Source organism: Lathamus discolor, chromosome 11, assembly GCF_037157495.1.
Source record: "Lathamus discolor isolate bLatDis1 chromosome 11, bLatDis1.hap1, whole genome shotgun sequence".
NCBI lineage: Eukaryota > Metazoa > Chordata > Aves > Psittaciformes > Psittacidae > Lathamus > Lathamus discolor.
The window spans coordinates 8,372,139-8,386,314 of record NC_088894.1 but is presented as its reverse complement, the minus strand read 5'-3'; the positions used below and the strand labels follow the sequence as shown (position 1 = coordinate 8,386,314).

The 14,176-nt window shown below is 42.8% G+C and overlaps 1 protein-coding gene across 1 annotated transcript; it reads left to right on the top strand.

The window, feature by feature from the left end:
• Nucleotides 1-996: 996 nt before the first annotated feature.
• Nucleotides 997-10,205, top strand: LOC136020465 (1,25-dihydroxyvitamin D(3) 24-hydroxylase, mitochondrial). Its single transcript, XM_065691581.1, has 12 exons — nucleotides 997-1,230; nucleotides 1,334-1,524; nucleotides 1,889-1,982; nucleotides 2,654-2,750; nucleotides 3,928-4,019; nucleotides 4,805-4,916; nucleotides 6,326-6,471; nucleotides 6,800-6,966; nucleotides 7,154-7,232; nucleotides 7,648-7,842; nucleotides 7,953-8,064; nucleotides 8,924-10,205. The coding sequence occupies exons 1-11, from the start codon at nucleotides 1,009-1,011 to the stop codon at nucleotides 8,061-8,063; spliced, it is 1,506 nt and encodes a 501-aa protein (XP_065547653.1). The 5' UTR covers nucleotides 997-1,008; the 3' UTR covers nucleotide 8,064; nucleotides 8,924-10,205.
• The last annotated feature ends 3,971 nt before the right edge of the window (nucleotides 10,206-14,176 follow it).

The following is a 14,176-nucleotide window of genomic DNA, read 5'->3' as shown; positions in this document are numbered from 1 at the left end:
TACCCATCAGTCTGCACACTCTGCATCTTACCATCAGACAAATAAAGGGGATTAAGATCTGAGTCACAAAATGCAACTTGGGAAAGATGAGAAAAGGTAGTATGGGGTGGGAGAAATCAAGTCCTCATTGTAGTGTTTCTGTCTTTCCTGGAAATCCCCTGGCTTATGGGAAGCTTTTTGTCTCCCAGCAAGATCCACACACAACCTCTCTGACTTCTTTTGCAAGGAGAGGACAGAGCACTAAGGACCCAGCTGCCCTGTGCTGCTCTCTCTGTACTAGCACCTTTCCTGCCTTCACTTAGAATCTGAGGGTTACCCCTTTCTCTGAGGGTTATGGAATTAAAATTCTTCTGGAAATAACTGATTTTTGTAAGAATTAAATGGCTGCCAACACTAAGAGTGAAGGGAATTCTGCCTTCTTAGAGGGTGCACACACATGCCCTTTTCATAAATAAGTGATTAGTCAGCTAGGTAGGGTAAGAGCAGCCCAACCACCAAACGCTGTTATTCCTCAGCTCCCTGCGGTTTTGTTTTTATTCCATCATTTCAAAGTGCAAATGCTGAAGGAAGACTGAACTGTCCATCCACCTGCGCACTGCAGGATGAACCCCTCAGACCCCCATGCTTCATGCAGATGTGACCCGGGCCCCTAATAAATAAATAAGAGAAATAGTTGAAGGGGGGCACCCGCACAATGCCGGCAGCTCAGCTCCGCCGGGGAGCGGGTGCCAGTACCTGCCCCGTGGCCGCCGCAACCCCCGGGCAGGTCGGCGGGTCCGGGGCCCCCGGGAGCCCCCCAGGCAGGGCGCTGGGGAGGGCGGCGCTGGCGCGGTGCCCTCCTGCCTCGCCTGAACCCTTTCACGAACCGCCTGCCCCTCGTCCTCCCCGGGCAGGGCCGGCCCCACCTCACCGCGCCCGGGGCTCCCATTGGCCCCAGACGAAAGTCCAGCGGGCCTCCTGGCTGCTATATATGTACCTATAGACGGATGGGCGCCTGTCAGCGCAGCGATGAGCGGCTTCAGCATCCTCCTCCTCCGGCGCCCCGCCCTCACCTGCGGCCCCACCGCGCACGGAACCGCCGGGCTGCGGCCGCTGAGCTGCTCCCTGCGCGCCCCGCGGGGCCGCGGGCACCCGCTGGCCGCACTGCCCGGGCCGCCCCGCTGGCCGCTGATGGGCAGCCTGCCCGACGTCCTCTGGAAAGGGGGGCTGAAAAGGCAGCACGACACGCTGGTGAGGCGGGCGGAAGGATGGGGATGCTGCGGCGGGGTGTGGGGGGGAGCCGGGAGCGCCCCGCACTCACCGGAGGCGTGTTCGGTCTCTTCTACATCCCCAGGCCGAGTACCACAGGAGGTTTGGGAAGATCTTCCGCATGAAGCTGGGGGCTTTCGACTCGGTGCACATCGCAGCCCCTTGCCTCCTGGAAGCTCTGTACCGCCGGGAGAGCGCCTGCCCCCAGCGCCTGGAGATCAAGCCTTGGAAAGCCTATCGGGACCTTCGTGACGAGGGCTACGGGCTGCTGATCCTGTAAGTGGCGTCGGCAGCGCACCTGCGGAGATGCGGGGAGGGCCGCTTGCTCCCTGTGGTCTCCAAGGTGCCTGTGGATGCTGCGGGCGGGCGAGCGAGCGGCCGCGGGGCCGGTCCGGCCTCCCCTGTGTGGCTGTGCCCGCCGCTCCCCTCCCTCCCGGAGCCGGCTGCATCCCGTGTCCCCGAGAGACGGCTGCGGCGTCAAGTCTGCGCCCGTCGGGGCGGTGAAGGCGCATCCGCGCATCCGCGCCCCGCGCTGCGGGGAAGGTCCCGATGCACATGCTGCCGGTTTGGGGCTGTTTTCTTCTTTCTTCCTTCTTTTAGCCTTTCTCTTCCCAACCTGGCTGTTTTTAATTCAATCTAGGGAAGGAAAGGACTGGCAGAGGGTAAGAACTGCCTTTCAAAAGAAACTGATGAAACCCAGGGAAGTTGCGAAGCTGGATACCACGATCAACGAGGTATTGTGCTTTGAGAAAGTCTTTCTCTATTCCCACTCCCTTGGAATCCTGGGAAATAAAGGCAGATCAAATGTTCCAGTTTACTTGGGTAGCTGTGGACTACAGCAGTAAAACCATGAGCTGATGATACTCTGAAATCAGCCAGGGAATAATAAAGACAAACGGATTATCAGGGTCTGACCACAAGTGAGACCACACAGTTGACACAGTCTGTCTCCCCAAGAATAGCAAGATTATTCCACAATGATACAGGCACCTGCAAACCCAGAGTTTTTTCTTGTTTTTCTTGTATTCTGTGTTTTTTGCCTTTATTCCTTCATCCTCTTTAACCTCTGTGTTCTTCACTGAGTTTGAGGAGCATCTGTGATAAACAGGTTAATCCTTCTTACTGTGAAACTCCTATTGTCCCAGCATCAGACCGAAGCATTTCAACCCTGTGGAGGAAAGCTCAGTTCATCAATGTACAAGCAGTAATAACAAGAGAGTCATGTAAAATCCAGATATATTAAGACAGAGGGAAACTGAATCTCATTCAAAGAACATAAGTATTCCTCTCCTATGTGAGATTGTTATCTATTGAAAAGACAGCTGAAATGCTGAATTGCACGGGGGTTTTATTAATTGATGTCATTTTATTCCCTTTTATTCTCTCTCTTCTCTCCACCACTTAGGTCCTGGAAGACTTCATGCACAGAATAGATGATGTTTGTAATCACAATGGACAAATGGAAGATGTCTATTCAGAATTCAACAAATGGTCATTTGAAAGTAAGTTGGTTTTGCCTGTAAACAGTATGCATTTTGTACCTTCTAAGGCATTTCAGTTAAAGTATGTTCAGTGAGAAACTTGTGGGCTGATCGTTTCCAAGCTGTCACCTACTATATGGGAAGTGAGTTGCAGAAGAGCCAGGGACTAGCAGTACACGTGCAAAATTCAGCAGCAGGTATGCAGACTCTTCTGGTCATCTATGTCTCTTCCAAAAAACCTCAAACATAAAAGTGGCTTATAAATCCAAAGCCTGGAGGAATCACAGTGCATTTATCTGGAGTGGGATCAGAGAGCACTCAACTGGTTTTGTCCATCTGATATTTGTTAATTATCAGCTGCACAAGACTGATGAACCGATTCACTAACAGTGAAGTGTATTCATTGTAAACAAGGGTTAGAAAATCCCCTTTTTAAATGTTTACATTGGGATTGAGGAGCACTGGAATAAGTTACCAAGACGGGAGCCTCCACCTTTAGAAACCTTTCAGAGTACACTAAGGAACCTTGTGCCAGGAATGACTTAAGGCAGAAGAAACTGCATCAGTGGTTCCCAAAAGGAGGGACGGTCAGCTACAGTGGGGAACTGAAGCTCTGCCAGACACATCTGCTCTTGGCTGGCTCATCTCAGCAACCTGTGTACTGAGCTCACAAAGTGTTTGGGTGTGGTTTTTCTTTCCACTCTGTGGTGATGGCTGCTTTTAGAAAGGGAGAAATAGGAAGTGACAGCTTTAAAACAAGAAAAAAGAAAGTGGAAAGAGGTGGAAACTAGTGGAGTGTGGGATGCAGCCAGTGTCTGCAAGTGCTTTCCGGCTGTGGAAAGGGCAAGAAGATGCTGGAATAGATGGCTTCTCCAGCTCCAGTTTTCTGCGATTCAGTTCTTTTCAGTAGCATTGCCAAATATGCCAGCCCTGCTTGGCACAATGATCTGCTGCTTGTGAGGGGATCCATGTAGTTATTCTTTTTTGTGAAGAAACTGCTACTGTAAGGACACCTTACCTAGACATACTGCTTCCTGGGTCTGAGGCAAATGTGCAGAAGGTGTTTCAAAGTGCTGCTCTCATAGATGCATATCATAGAATGTTTTTTAGGCTAATCCAAGCCATTCCTTGATAAGTAATGGTGACACCATGCACCCTTCTGTTTATATCATTTAATTATAATATTGCTTAACAACAGGTATCTGTCTGGTGCTGTATGGAAAGAGGTTTGGTCTCCTACAGAACGATGTAGAAGAAGAAAGTTTGAACTTCATCAAGGCAGTAAAAACGGTATGGAGGAGTCTTTACAGGGGCTGTTTTGATTTTCTACTCTAATTACTAATGAGAGGGTACCTGAAAAAAGAAACTCAAGCTTCTGTACTAAAAGTGTATTGGCAGCCTTGCACATCCAAGGTGACACTTGTATGTGCAAAGCTAGCACTGAACATCTGACAGTCTCATTTATAAAATGCCTAAAGCTGTAGGGGAAAAATGTGTGGACATGAGGGTAATCCTGGAAATAGAGTTGTCAGGTTGGTTGGTTAACTTTCCTCTCCCTGTGAGACACCCGTTGTGCAACACTGCTGTTTGTTGAGTGGGACTCCTGGAGTTGTGTGGGATTATGCAAATACACTGGGCTTGGAGGTTAGTCACTCCTGCAAGCACACCTGATGTGCATTTTGCTGCAATATGGACTTGGGTGATATGCATCTGCCTAGTTTTAGCCTAAAAAACTAGACCAGGTACCTATCTTTTAGATGGCTGACTTTAGGCTCCATCCATTTTCAAGGGAGAGAGAGGCACTGCCAAAGAGTGGCTTGCCCCACTCTAAAACAGTCACCTAAAACAGGATGAATCACTCGCTGGAGATGTCTCCTAACCTCCGCTGGTTGTCGCTAACTTTTAGCTGGATATGCTCCAAGTAGATTGAGACCCATCCTTTTGGTCCAGGTTGGAATACCTGCTGGAATCTTGACTTCCTTAAAAATTGCTTCCTACTTTACAGTCTAATGTTGTTTGGAGATTGCAAGTAGGTAGATTAAAGAGAGATTTCAAGAACTTTCTCTCCACCACAGATGATGGCTACTTTTGGAATGATGATGGTGACCCCTGTAGAACTTCACAAGGGTCTGAACACTAAAGTCTGGCAGGCTCACACAAAAGCATGGGATGATATATTTAAAACAGGTTATTGTCTTAAACATAATTTGTCTTCTTTCCCTTTGTCTCTGCTTCCTACTTGGTGGAATTAACTTCCTTCATACTTGCTACTGCCCTGTGCTGCTGTTCATTGCTGCCTTCAGCACAGATTGAGACACTTGCTGCAGCTAACCACAAAGCTCTTCCAAGCACAAGAATACTGTTGTCTTATGACTAACACTTAGGTCTGCTTGTAGGGCAATACCCAATCCCCAGGAAAGCCCCAGAAATTTAGGAGCTAGCAACGCTGTGAGCCAACTTTAATCTGTCATAAAATGAAATAGTCAGAAAGCGTATAAACTCTTTAAATATGAGGTATATGGGTGAGAAAAGGGACTGCTCTCAAAGGCACCTCAAAGGGAGTTTTTTTCCTGAGAAACAAGCATTTTACATACAATGAAAGCCTGTTTGCTTCAGTAAAACAAAGAGAAATTATAGGTTTTCAGAACAGCCTGGAATATAGTCTAAACTCTTAAAAGCATCAGCAATCTAAATCCTAAACTACAGTTTGGCTTTTTGACAACATTTTTGACAACAATGTCTAAGATGGATTGGCCTTCACATTACAAAAATTACTCTAACTCCAGATATGAAGTTCAGTTTCTCTTTTTCAATATTTTTCTAGATAGTGACAGTTCTAGGTGAAGATTGAGAGAGGGCTTGGCATTTGCATGATTGAGGTGCTCAGTGATATATTTCTCTTAGGTATTTGAGTACTTGGTATGTCAGGACTTCTGGTCATGCCAGCCACATACGCACTTATGTATTACTTCTTAGTTTATGGGCTTTAGGAAGGACACTTGAAACCGGTTTTGTCCAGAAAAAATAGTTTGACACCTTCACTTGACAGAAAGAGCTCCTTAGTAGGAACTGCTCTAAACAGTCGGGATATTCATGAGAAAGGGTGGCCGAAGTCTAGTCCTCTATATTTAAAAGCAAACAAACAAAATGTAAAAATTTGGCATCTGTTTTTGCCTTCCCTTTGTAAATCAAAGGCTTCAATTTCCCCTCAGGGATTCTGAGTGCTAAGTCTCTTTGATTTTCTAATATCTTGATCCCTTTGAAAATCCAAGCTAATAAATTTTACATGCTTGTATTCCTGTTTGCTAAATATTTCACTCAACACATCAGTGATTTCCACTGCTAATTTAAGAAAGCAGAATTCCTAATAGTTTGCAGAAGCTCCTTCTGTTCAGAAGTGATTTTTGTGATCTATTTATTTTTTTTGTCTAAAAGGTGAAAATGGCATTATTTATTCAATATAATGCTCATTGCTTGACAAAAGAGCACAGCTTGGTATCTTCTTTCAAAATCCTGCATGAAACATGCTTTTGCTTTTATTATTACAGTATTTATAGTGATTTTCTACTAATCACCTACTGCTCCTCCCTCCTCAGCTAAGCACTCCATTGACTGCCGACTGGAAAAACACTCTGCAAACCCTCAGGAGGATTTCCTGTGTGACATCTATTCTGGAGGACAACTTTCCAAGAAGGAGCTGTATGCTGCCATCGCAGAGCTCCAGATTGCTGGAGTTGAAACGGTAAACCTGCCTTTCCAAGAGCTCGCGAAAATTGGCACCCTTGCAACTCCCTGCTTTCTTCCATCACCTAACCATCACAACATCTGAGAGTGAGCTCATCCCGTAGTACCTTTGGTGGCCTATGTGCAAGTGAATTTTTACCTGAAGTCACTAAATTCTTCCTTCTGCTCGGTACTCCTAGAGAACAACTGGGATGGCCCATAACCCCTTAGGCTTGCAAAATACTGCAAAACAGCAACCAGCCATAGAGGCAGCTTTGCACTTTTGGCAACTGCATGTTTGTGTCACCACCAACAGAGGTCTTACATTTCTTTTTGCTTTGTTTCAGACAGCCAATAGTTTACTATGGGCTTTGTATAACATTTCACGCAATCCGCATGTTCAGCAGAAGCTTTTCCAGGAAATACAGAGTGTTTTGGCAGCTAATGAGGGTCCAAGTGCTGAGAACCTGAAAAATATGCCTTACCTAAAAGCATGTCTGAAAGAATCCATGAGGTAAAGTTCTCAAATAATTTGCAAAAATCAAAATGATCACAAAGGTTTTTACCAGCCAGTGTATAACAGGGAGAAAGAATTCTCTAGTATGTATAATTTTGTTCACCTTTCTGGTTAAGGGAAACGATGATAAATATAGGAAGAAAAAATGCTGGAAATTTAACCCATTTTATTTCTTTCGCTGTAGATTAACACCATCTGTGCCATTTACCACTCGCACCATCGACACAGAAATGGTTCTGGGAGATTATCATCTGCCCAAAGGGGTAAGTCAAATTAATTTACCTTACTAGAATATGTTGTCATTGATTAACTGTCCTGTAAACCACTGAAGTTGGTCATATTTCAGTCTCAAAATGATTTTGCCAAAGGACAAGTCCCAGAGTGAGGAATGGGGAATTTGCACCAAGAATTCCCATAAACGGAAAGCCATACCCGCCTGCACTGCTTTTGGAGTTAGACAAAAATAGTTTTGCGTGCTATTTGAAATTTATTTGTCAAATTTTCCCATGATTTTCTGAGAAAATGATGACCTTTTTGATCTTCAGAGAATTACACAGCATTTTCTGTGAAAACTGCCTCACCTTTACTGTTGAATTATTTTGTTCCATTAACAATCTGATTCCCTTGGTAGCTCTAAGCCAATTTGTAATGAGACTCTTTCTATTGCTTTGTTTATAGACCATACTAATGATAAATAGCCATGCCTTGGGTTGCAATGAAGAGTACTTTAATAGCTGGACTCAGTTTAAACCAGAGCGCTGGTTTCAGAAAAACTTAATAAATCCATTTTCTCATGTTCCATTTGGCATTGGGAAGAGGATGTGCATTGGACGCCGCGTCGCAGAGCTGCAGCTTCACTTGGCTCTTTGTTGGGTAAATACTCTAAAAATGTCATTCTGTACACAGTGCCTGGTTGTTCAACACGTAACCTAATGAGAAGGTCTAGAAGCCATAGCATGCTGACCGAAATGTCTGTGTTTCAGCTCATTCGCAAATACCAAATTGTAGCCACTGATGACAAACCAGTAGAAACGCTCCATTCAGGAATACTGATTCCCAGCAGGGAACTTCCCATTGCGTTTCACAGACGATAAGGTATGTGCCTAAGGGTCTCTCTCGGGAGGCTTTTCTTTGAACCTCATTTAGAATTTTTATAGGATCACAAAGCAGATGTCTGTCTAAGCTTTACTCTCACAATGTGAGATTTATTAAACACCATCACGTTCTGTTATTTTTAACAGAAAATATTCCATGTACTAAGAACACAAGTTTTGTACTTATGGCTCTGAAGTTAGCTGTCAAGTTTTAAACTCCATGAGAGCATGTCTTCTGTGCATGGTGCAGATCAGAAACAAGGAAATCAAAATGTATATACCATTGGAGAAAACAAGATAATGGCTATTATTATACATTCTCCACTGCATTTCTAGAAGATATTTCCTGGAAAATAGCATCTGATTTTGAGCATCAGTGCACAGATTAAAAAGAAAATTCCCTAGTGAAGGAAGAATGCACCAGTGCACTATGGAGTATTGATAAGAAAAAAATATTTAGGCAGAAGGACAGAGAAAAGAAATACCCATTTGTAAATAGTGATGCAGTGTTGCAACTTATTATAAATTTTTTGCTTCCAAAAAATTGAATGCAAGATTTTCTCTGCTCACAAGCTTATAAAAATAATAATAATAAAAAAAAAAAATAAAAAAGCTTATTTGTGTAAAAATCTAAATGGGAAAGCTGGGTCTTTGATCTAGATTTAAGTTTTCAAATTAGAAATCAAGTGACATTTAAATACTGTGAGAGAGATTTTTTTTTTTGCCTGGCCAACACCACAGGGGAAAAATCCCCCAGCACAATCTGAATAAGGGTATTAATTCCTTTAACTGAAATTCGTTCAGAGCTATTTGCTTTTAAAAATCGATCACCCTGTAGATTCTTTTTCTGTTTAATACAGCTTGCAGAAAATAAATGACACCCCTGCTGCTGCCTTCTGCGAAAAAACACATATCAACTGGGAAAGTCAAAGCCTATGGTAACCAGTGGAGAAACTGCTACACACATCCCTTGAACAACTGCGGAGCCAGAAACAGCACCAAGAAAATCTCCCATACTGTTTTATTGGGAGAATGTGGTTAGTTAGTTCAGCTGTGCTTAGCAGTGTTAAAAGGAAAGAAAAATACCATGCACGTTCATATACCTATGCAAATATACTGATTTAGTGCAGCTGAGGGGGACTGTTCAGGGTAGAGCTTGATAGTGAGCTGTGCAGTGTTATGTACAGTTCTTATTAGTGACCAGTGAAATTATTATGTCCTCAAGCTGTTCAACAGGCTGGCTTGGAAAGAGCTGGCTTCCAGTCTGTGGGTATCATACAGGACACCTGGGGAACAACAGCCCCAACTGAACTGCCCTGTTAGCTCAGAGTTGAGGAGCTTTGAGAAGTCAGCCTAAGGGGAAAGAAACTTGCTTAGTCTTTATCAAATTGCCAATGTCATGAATTAACCTGATAAGTAAGATGGCAGTCTGTAGCAAAGGTAACAACAGGGCTTAAAAATCAGGATAGTTAAAGAAATATATTTTCCCTAACATTATTCACTTCCTTAATAACAGGGAAATAAGGACAAAGAGATATAACAGGATTTATTCCTCATTCCTGCACAGTACTTTGATTCCAACAATTGCAGTACTACTGAGTACAGAGTATACTGCTGCATACTCTGCTCTTACCCATAGAGTTTCGTGCCTCCAACTCCCACACAAGCCATTTTATCATGACTTTATTGCAAAACCTTAGTGGTCTTTTATTGCATGAAAGGCTTTATCCATAAATATAATCACTAGAATCCTATGGGTTCTGCCACTATTAAATTATGATATCCTAACAGGATAGTTACTTTATCAATGAGCAATATAAAATATGTGTTTCAAAGAACCACAAGAAATAAGGATAATAAATATTTTTAAGAGATCTATTTTTTGTGGAGATTTCAATATCTGTATCTGAAGGTTAAAGTTGTCACTGCCCTGCATGTTATACCGTATGTTAGCTGTTACAGCCACTAGTGTATTTTCCCATGACGCAGTTTCAAGTACAGGTTTATATATATGACATGAATGGTTATTTTTATTTTTTTACATTCTGCAATGTTACAGCTTCATGGCATTTGTTGGTCTGTCTCATTTGGTAATAGTAAATTTTCTAATAAAATAAAGATATCTATTTTTTTGTCTATAAATAGTCTTCCATAGTTTACTATAAGGTCTTTGTAGCATTACAAAAATCTTTTCATTTGTGGTAACTTCTTGCAACAAGTTGCTGTGGTGCAAAATAAAATCAATATAAAGTTTTGAGGAAGGATGAAAATAGTTTGAAGCTTTGCAGGATCAAAAGAAATGATGGATATGAAAAAGTGCCACCGACCCAGCACCGTGACTGACAGCTGGGTGGTTACGCAAAGAGCAAATCTGACAGTTATCAAAACCGTGCTGTTTGTGCCAAGTGAAGGCTGCCTCTGGCTGAGTGAGTGGTGGTGTAAGAAAAACCATACAGCACTCTGTGAGCATGTCACTTCTCTGAAGATCATATTGCAACGTGTCCTTCGGAGTGACTGTGGTTTGTGTTGCTGAAACTAACCTGAGAGCTGGGAGCACTGGGTGGGCTGGGAGACCATAGGTCTTGCATGATCAATGGGAAGCTTTGGCAGCTCCCCTGAGGTGCAAGACCATGTGCAGAGATCTACACAAGGTGCTACAACAATAATATGCACTAAGTCTCTTGTTATATTGTTTATAGTATTATAAACAAATATAACTCCTTAGAGCCAATGGAGTTGTGCCAATGTGAAACAAGTGTTAGCAGAAAGCGAGGTCTGTTGTACAATTCCGGGCACATCACCCTGCACACAAATGTTCCAATGGTTTAACTTTTAAAGACAGCCAAAGAGAGGAGGTGTTATCTAGTCGCATTGGCCTTGACAGCCTAGTTATCAGCTATTTTGAAATCCTTTATTGCTTCTGTATAGTAAATCACAGGTTCATGCTTACTGGAATACTGATTATTTTCACTATTTAAATTTAGTAGACACAAAGATCTACACAAGTGTTGCTCTAAGGTTTTGAGCAACAAATGTGTGCTGTCTTCTGGATTTCTAAAAGTACAATACCCACCGACCTGGAAAATCGTGTTCCGGAAGCTTTGTAGATTTTCAAGTTCCTGAAGTTTTCAAAGAACTTCATTAATCTGCTACCTCGAAGTAAATGTGCAAAGCGATTTAGCTAGGAAATAGGTAATTATCAAACTACACAGATAATGAATGACCAAGCCAGACTTTAACATTGAGAAACCCATATGGCTTGCTTTTTCTCGTATTTCATAAATCCAGCATGATGCTTCTGAGATTAATAAATGTCCACGAAACCTTTCATCTGTGGTCAGCTGGATACATTCAGTTCAGTTCTTTGCTTCTTTGCAATGGTTTGCTCATTCAGAATTACTTACGAGAAAGACAATGGCACAACTACTTCCCTGTTATAGTTTCCTACACTTACTCCTCAGAGGAAAATATCTGGATTGTAAAATGAATGGAATTAATTGGCCTCCACATTAACTTTCTCAACAAGGAAGTGAACGAAGTTTACCTACCCAAAAGGAAAGCAATCCTTTTCAGGCTTTAGGCAGGTTAGTGGGAATGATAAAAATGAAGTTGGAGCCAACTTATCTGTGGGGATTTTTATGAGTAGAGGATGCCAGTTTTCAGGACTGACAAGCTGGCCTTTTTCATACATGTCCTGCTCATTATAAGCTGGCTGTTTCACACTGCTCTGAGTCAGTCTTTGCATACACCTCTCAGTGCTGTGATTAGATGACAGATAAGGTGTTCTAGTTTGCCTTCTTGTATACTGAGAAAGAGCTTTGTTCTCAGCAGCTAGAGGTAGGATTCACAGCTGTGTCAATGCTGACTTTAACTGATGGGACAAAATAACCCAAGCTCTGAAAAAATAACTCTGAAAGGTGCTCACAGCTAAAGTTCATTCTAGAACAAATTGTAGGGGAATAACTTTGCACATGCTTAGCTTTAACTAAGTGAAACATCACATGGACCTCAGTGAGGCTGTATGTGCGCATGTGGGGGTTTTATTGTGTTATCGTTATTTCCAGCATGTCATTTGTGGCACACATGCTCAAAATTCATGTAAGGGTTGTAGCTTTAGAGGAAAAAGCTGACTTTTTACGTCAGACAATAGAAACAAAGGGCCTGTTGAGATTGAAACTACAAGCAGTCTCATTAATCTCCTGCCCTGGATGTGTGTATTGTTCTGATGACTTGTGGATTGATATACCATCATGTGGGTGGCTGTATTCAAATTTTTTTGGTGTGTCCTCCTAGGCATGGCTTGGGAAAAAGCATTAATGTTATATTATGAAACTGAGCATTATACTTACATTTAATCTTGGGTATTTCTGAGTGTCAGCTTTCAAGAGAGTAAAAAATAGAGAGATGCTAAGTTGTTTTGTCACAGAAATAGCACGTCCTGTCCTTTCTGCTGATGTTCCTAACTCTCAGCTCTCTTGTGCTGTAGCTCAGGGCTGCAATCTCACTGCCTTAAATCCCTTTCATATGCTGAGATATAAACCAGGAATACATTTGTTGACACCGAGAAATGTAAACTAACACAAAACCGGTATTGGTCACGACAGAATCAGTACAATTGTTTGGGCAGGGTAATGTAACCAGTGCTGATGGAGACCACATTTGGGACCTGGTTCAACATTACAGTGTTCTTTTTCCAAGACAGCCCAACTCTCCATATGAATATTACTGCCGGCTTCTTTCTTGTCTGTTTATCAGGAAGTGCATTAACACATCATACTATACCTATCTGCACCTAAACCTCTATATTTCTATATTCTTCTTTGCTAGCAGAAGAAGGACTACATTGACTTCCATCTCTTGTCCATATTTTTTGTCTCAGCTGTAAGATCAGGAGCCTGTGGCTTTAGAACAACAACAAAAATGTTAAACTTTAGCTACAGCATTAGGGTTCAGAAGGCGATTTCATAAATCTTTACATCATGGGTTTTGGATGGAGCTGAACACTTATAGAGCAATCCTCCTCCTGACAAGGAAAACAACAGTGAGACTTCTTTATGAGGCAGAATATTTTTCTCCAAGGGACAGTGTCAAACAGGTGTGGAATGGAATGCAGTTTATAATCAGGGTAAATTATACTTTGCTTTCATGGGCATGTTCCTCTTGGCAAGTTCGGACTCCTTGCCTCTAATTATTCAGCATGTTGAATGAACTCCAGGCACCACATATCAGAGCAGAAGGGAAGCCAGTGAAGACTGCTGCTGGCAAGGAGCACAACAAGGCAATAAAGGGAACTCTGAGTACGAGAGTTACCCCTTGGTCTTCCCCAACTCGTATGCACGTTTATGATATACTTTACCTTTCGCTATCAACTTAGGTACCCAGAAACTTGATTGTAAATCAAACAAATCACATCCAATTCACACTGCAATTGAACTGTGTTCCACATAAAAGAGGAGACAGGAGAAAAGCAGGGGAATGGTGCATGTCTTGATTACCTTAAACTAAAGGGGATCCTCACTGTCAGGTGGACTTCCAGTGGCACAGAGTAGATTCAAGGTGAAGAATGGAAAAATGTCATCCAAATTTAATGTAAAAATGAAAGAATGTAAATGGAAGGAAGTCTGAAAAGCTCACAGCTCAGGCAGTATGGACTGCACTTATCTAGACATTCAAGTTCCCATAAAAAACAAAAACCCCTTGTTGTTTATCTCAGTTATACCAACGGGAATCACAAATAGTGTTGCAGATGAGGTCAATGCCTGAATCAAGCACAGTCGCACTTGGTTCAAGGCAAAGGTACCCACATATCTGATCAGGTGTGTCAGCCAAGAGCCAGCTTGATCCATGGGCAAAGGCCACCCTCAGTCCTAAAACTGGGAGCTGCTTTGGCAGGGGCTTTCAACCACAGGCTGCAGAGACCCAACTGCTCTTTACCAACACATTCACTGTGTTGAGGTTGCACCGGATAGGATTAAACTGGCCCAGGAGAAGTCCTTGGCTGGGACCCAGGTTTTATTCATTTTAAATAGGGCCTGCAGAGCATAAGTTGAATAAGGAAGATTTTGGGAGCAAGATTGTGGGCACGATAACATTGTAGGTAGTTGGGTTCACAC

Excerpts from the sequence above, each read along its gene's own strand:
- LOC136020465 (XM_065691581.1), top strand. The coding sequence starts at position 1,009 with ATGAGCGGCTTCAGCATCCTCCTCCTCCGGCGCCCCGCCCTCACCTGC. Across the intron at positions 1,525-1,888 it reads GGCTACGGGCTGCTGATCCT|GGAAGGAAAGGACTGGCAGA; the intron begins GTAAGTGGCGTC and ends AATTCAATCTAG. Across the intron at positions 6,472-6,799 it reads AGATTGCTGGAGTTGAAACG|ACAGCCAATAGTTTACTATG; the intron begins GTAAACCTGCCT and ends GCTTTGTTTCAG.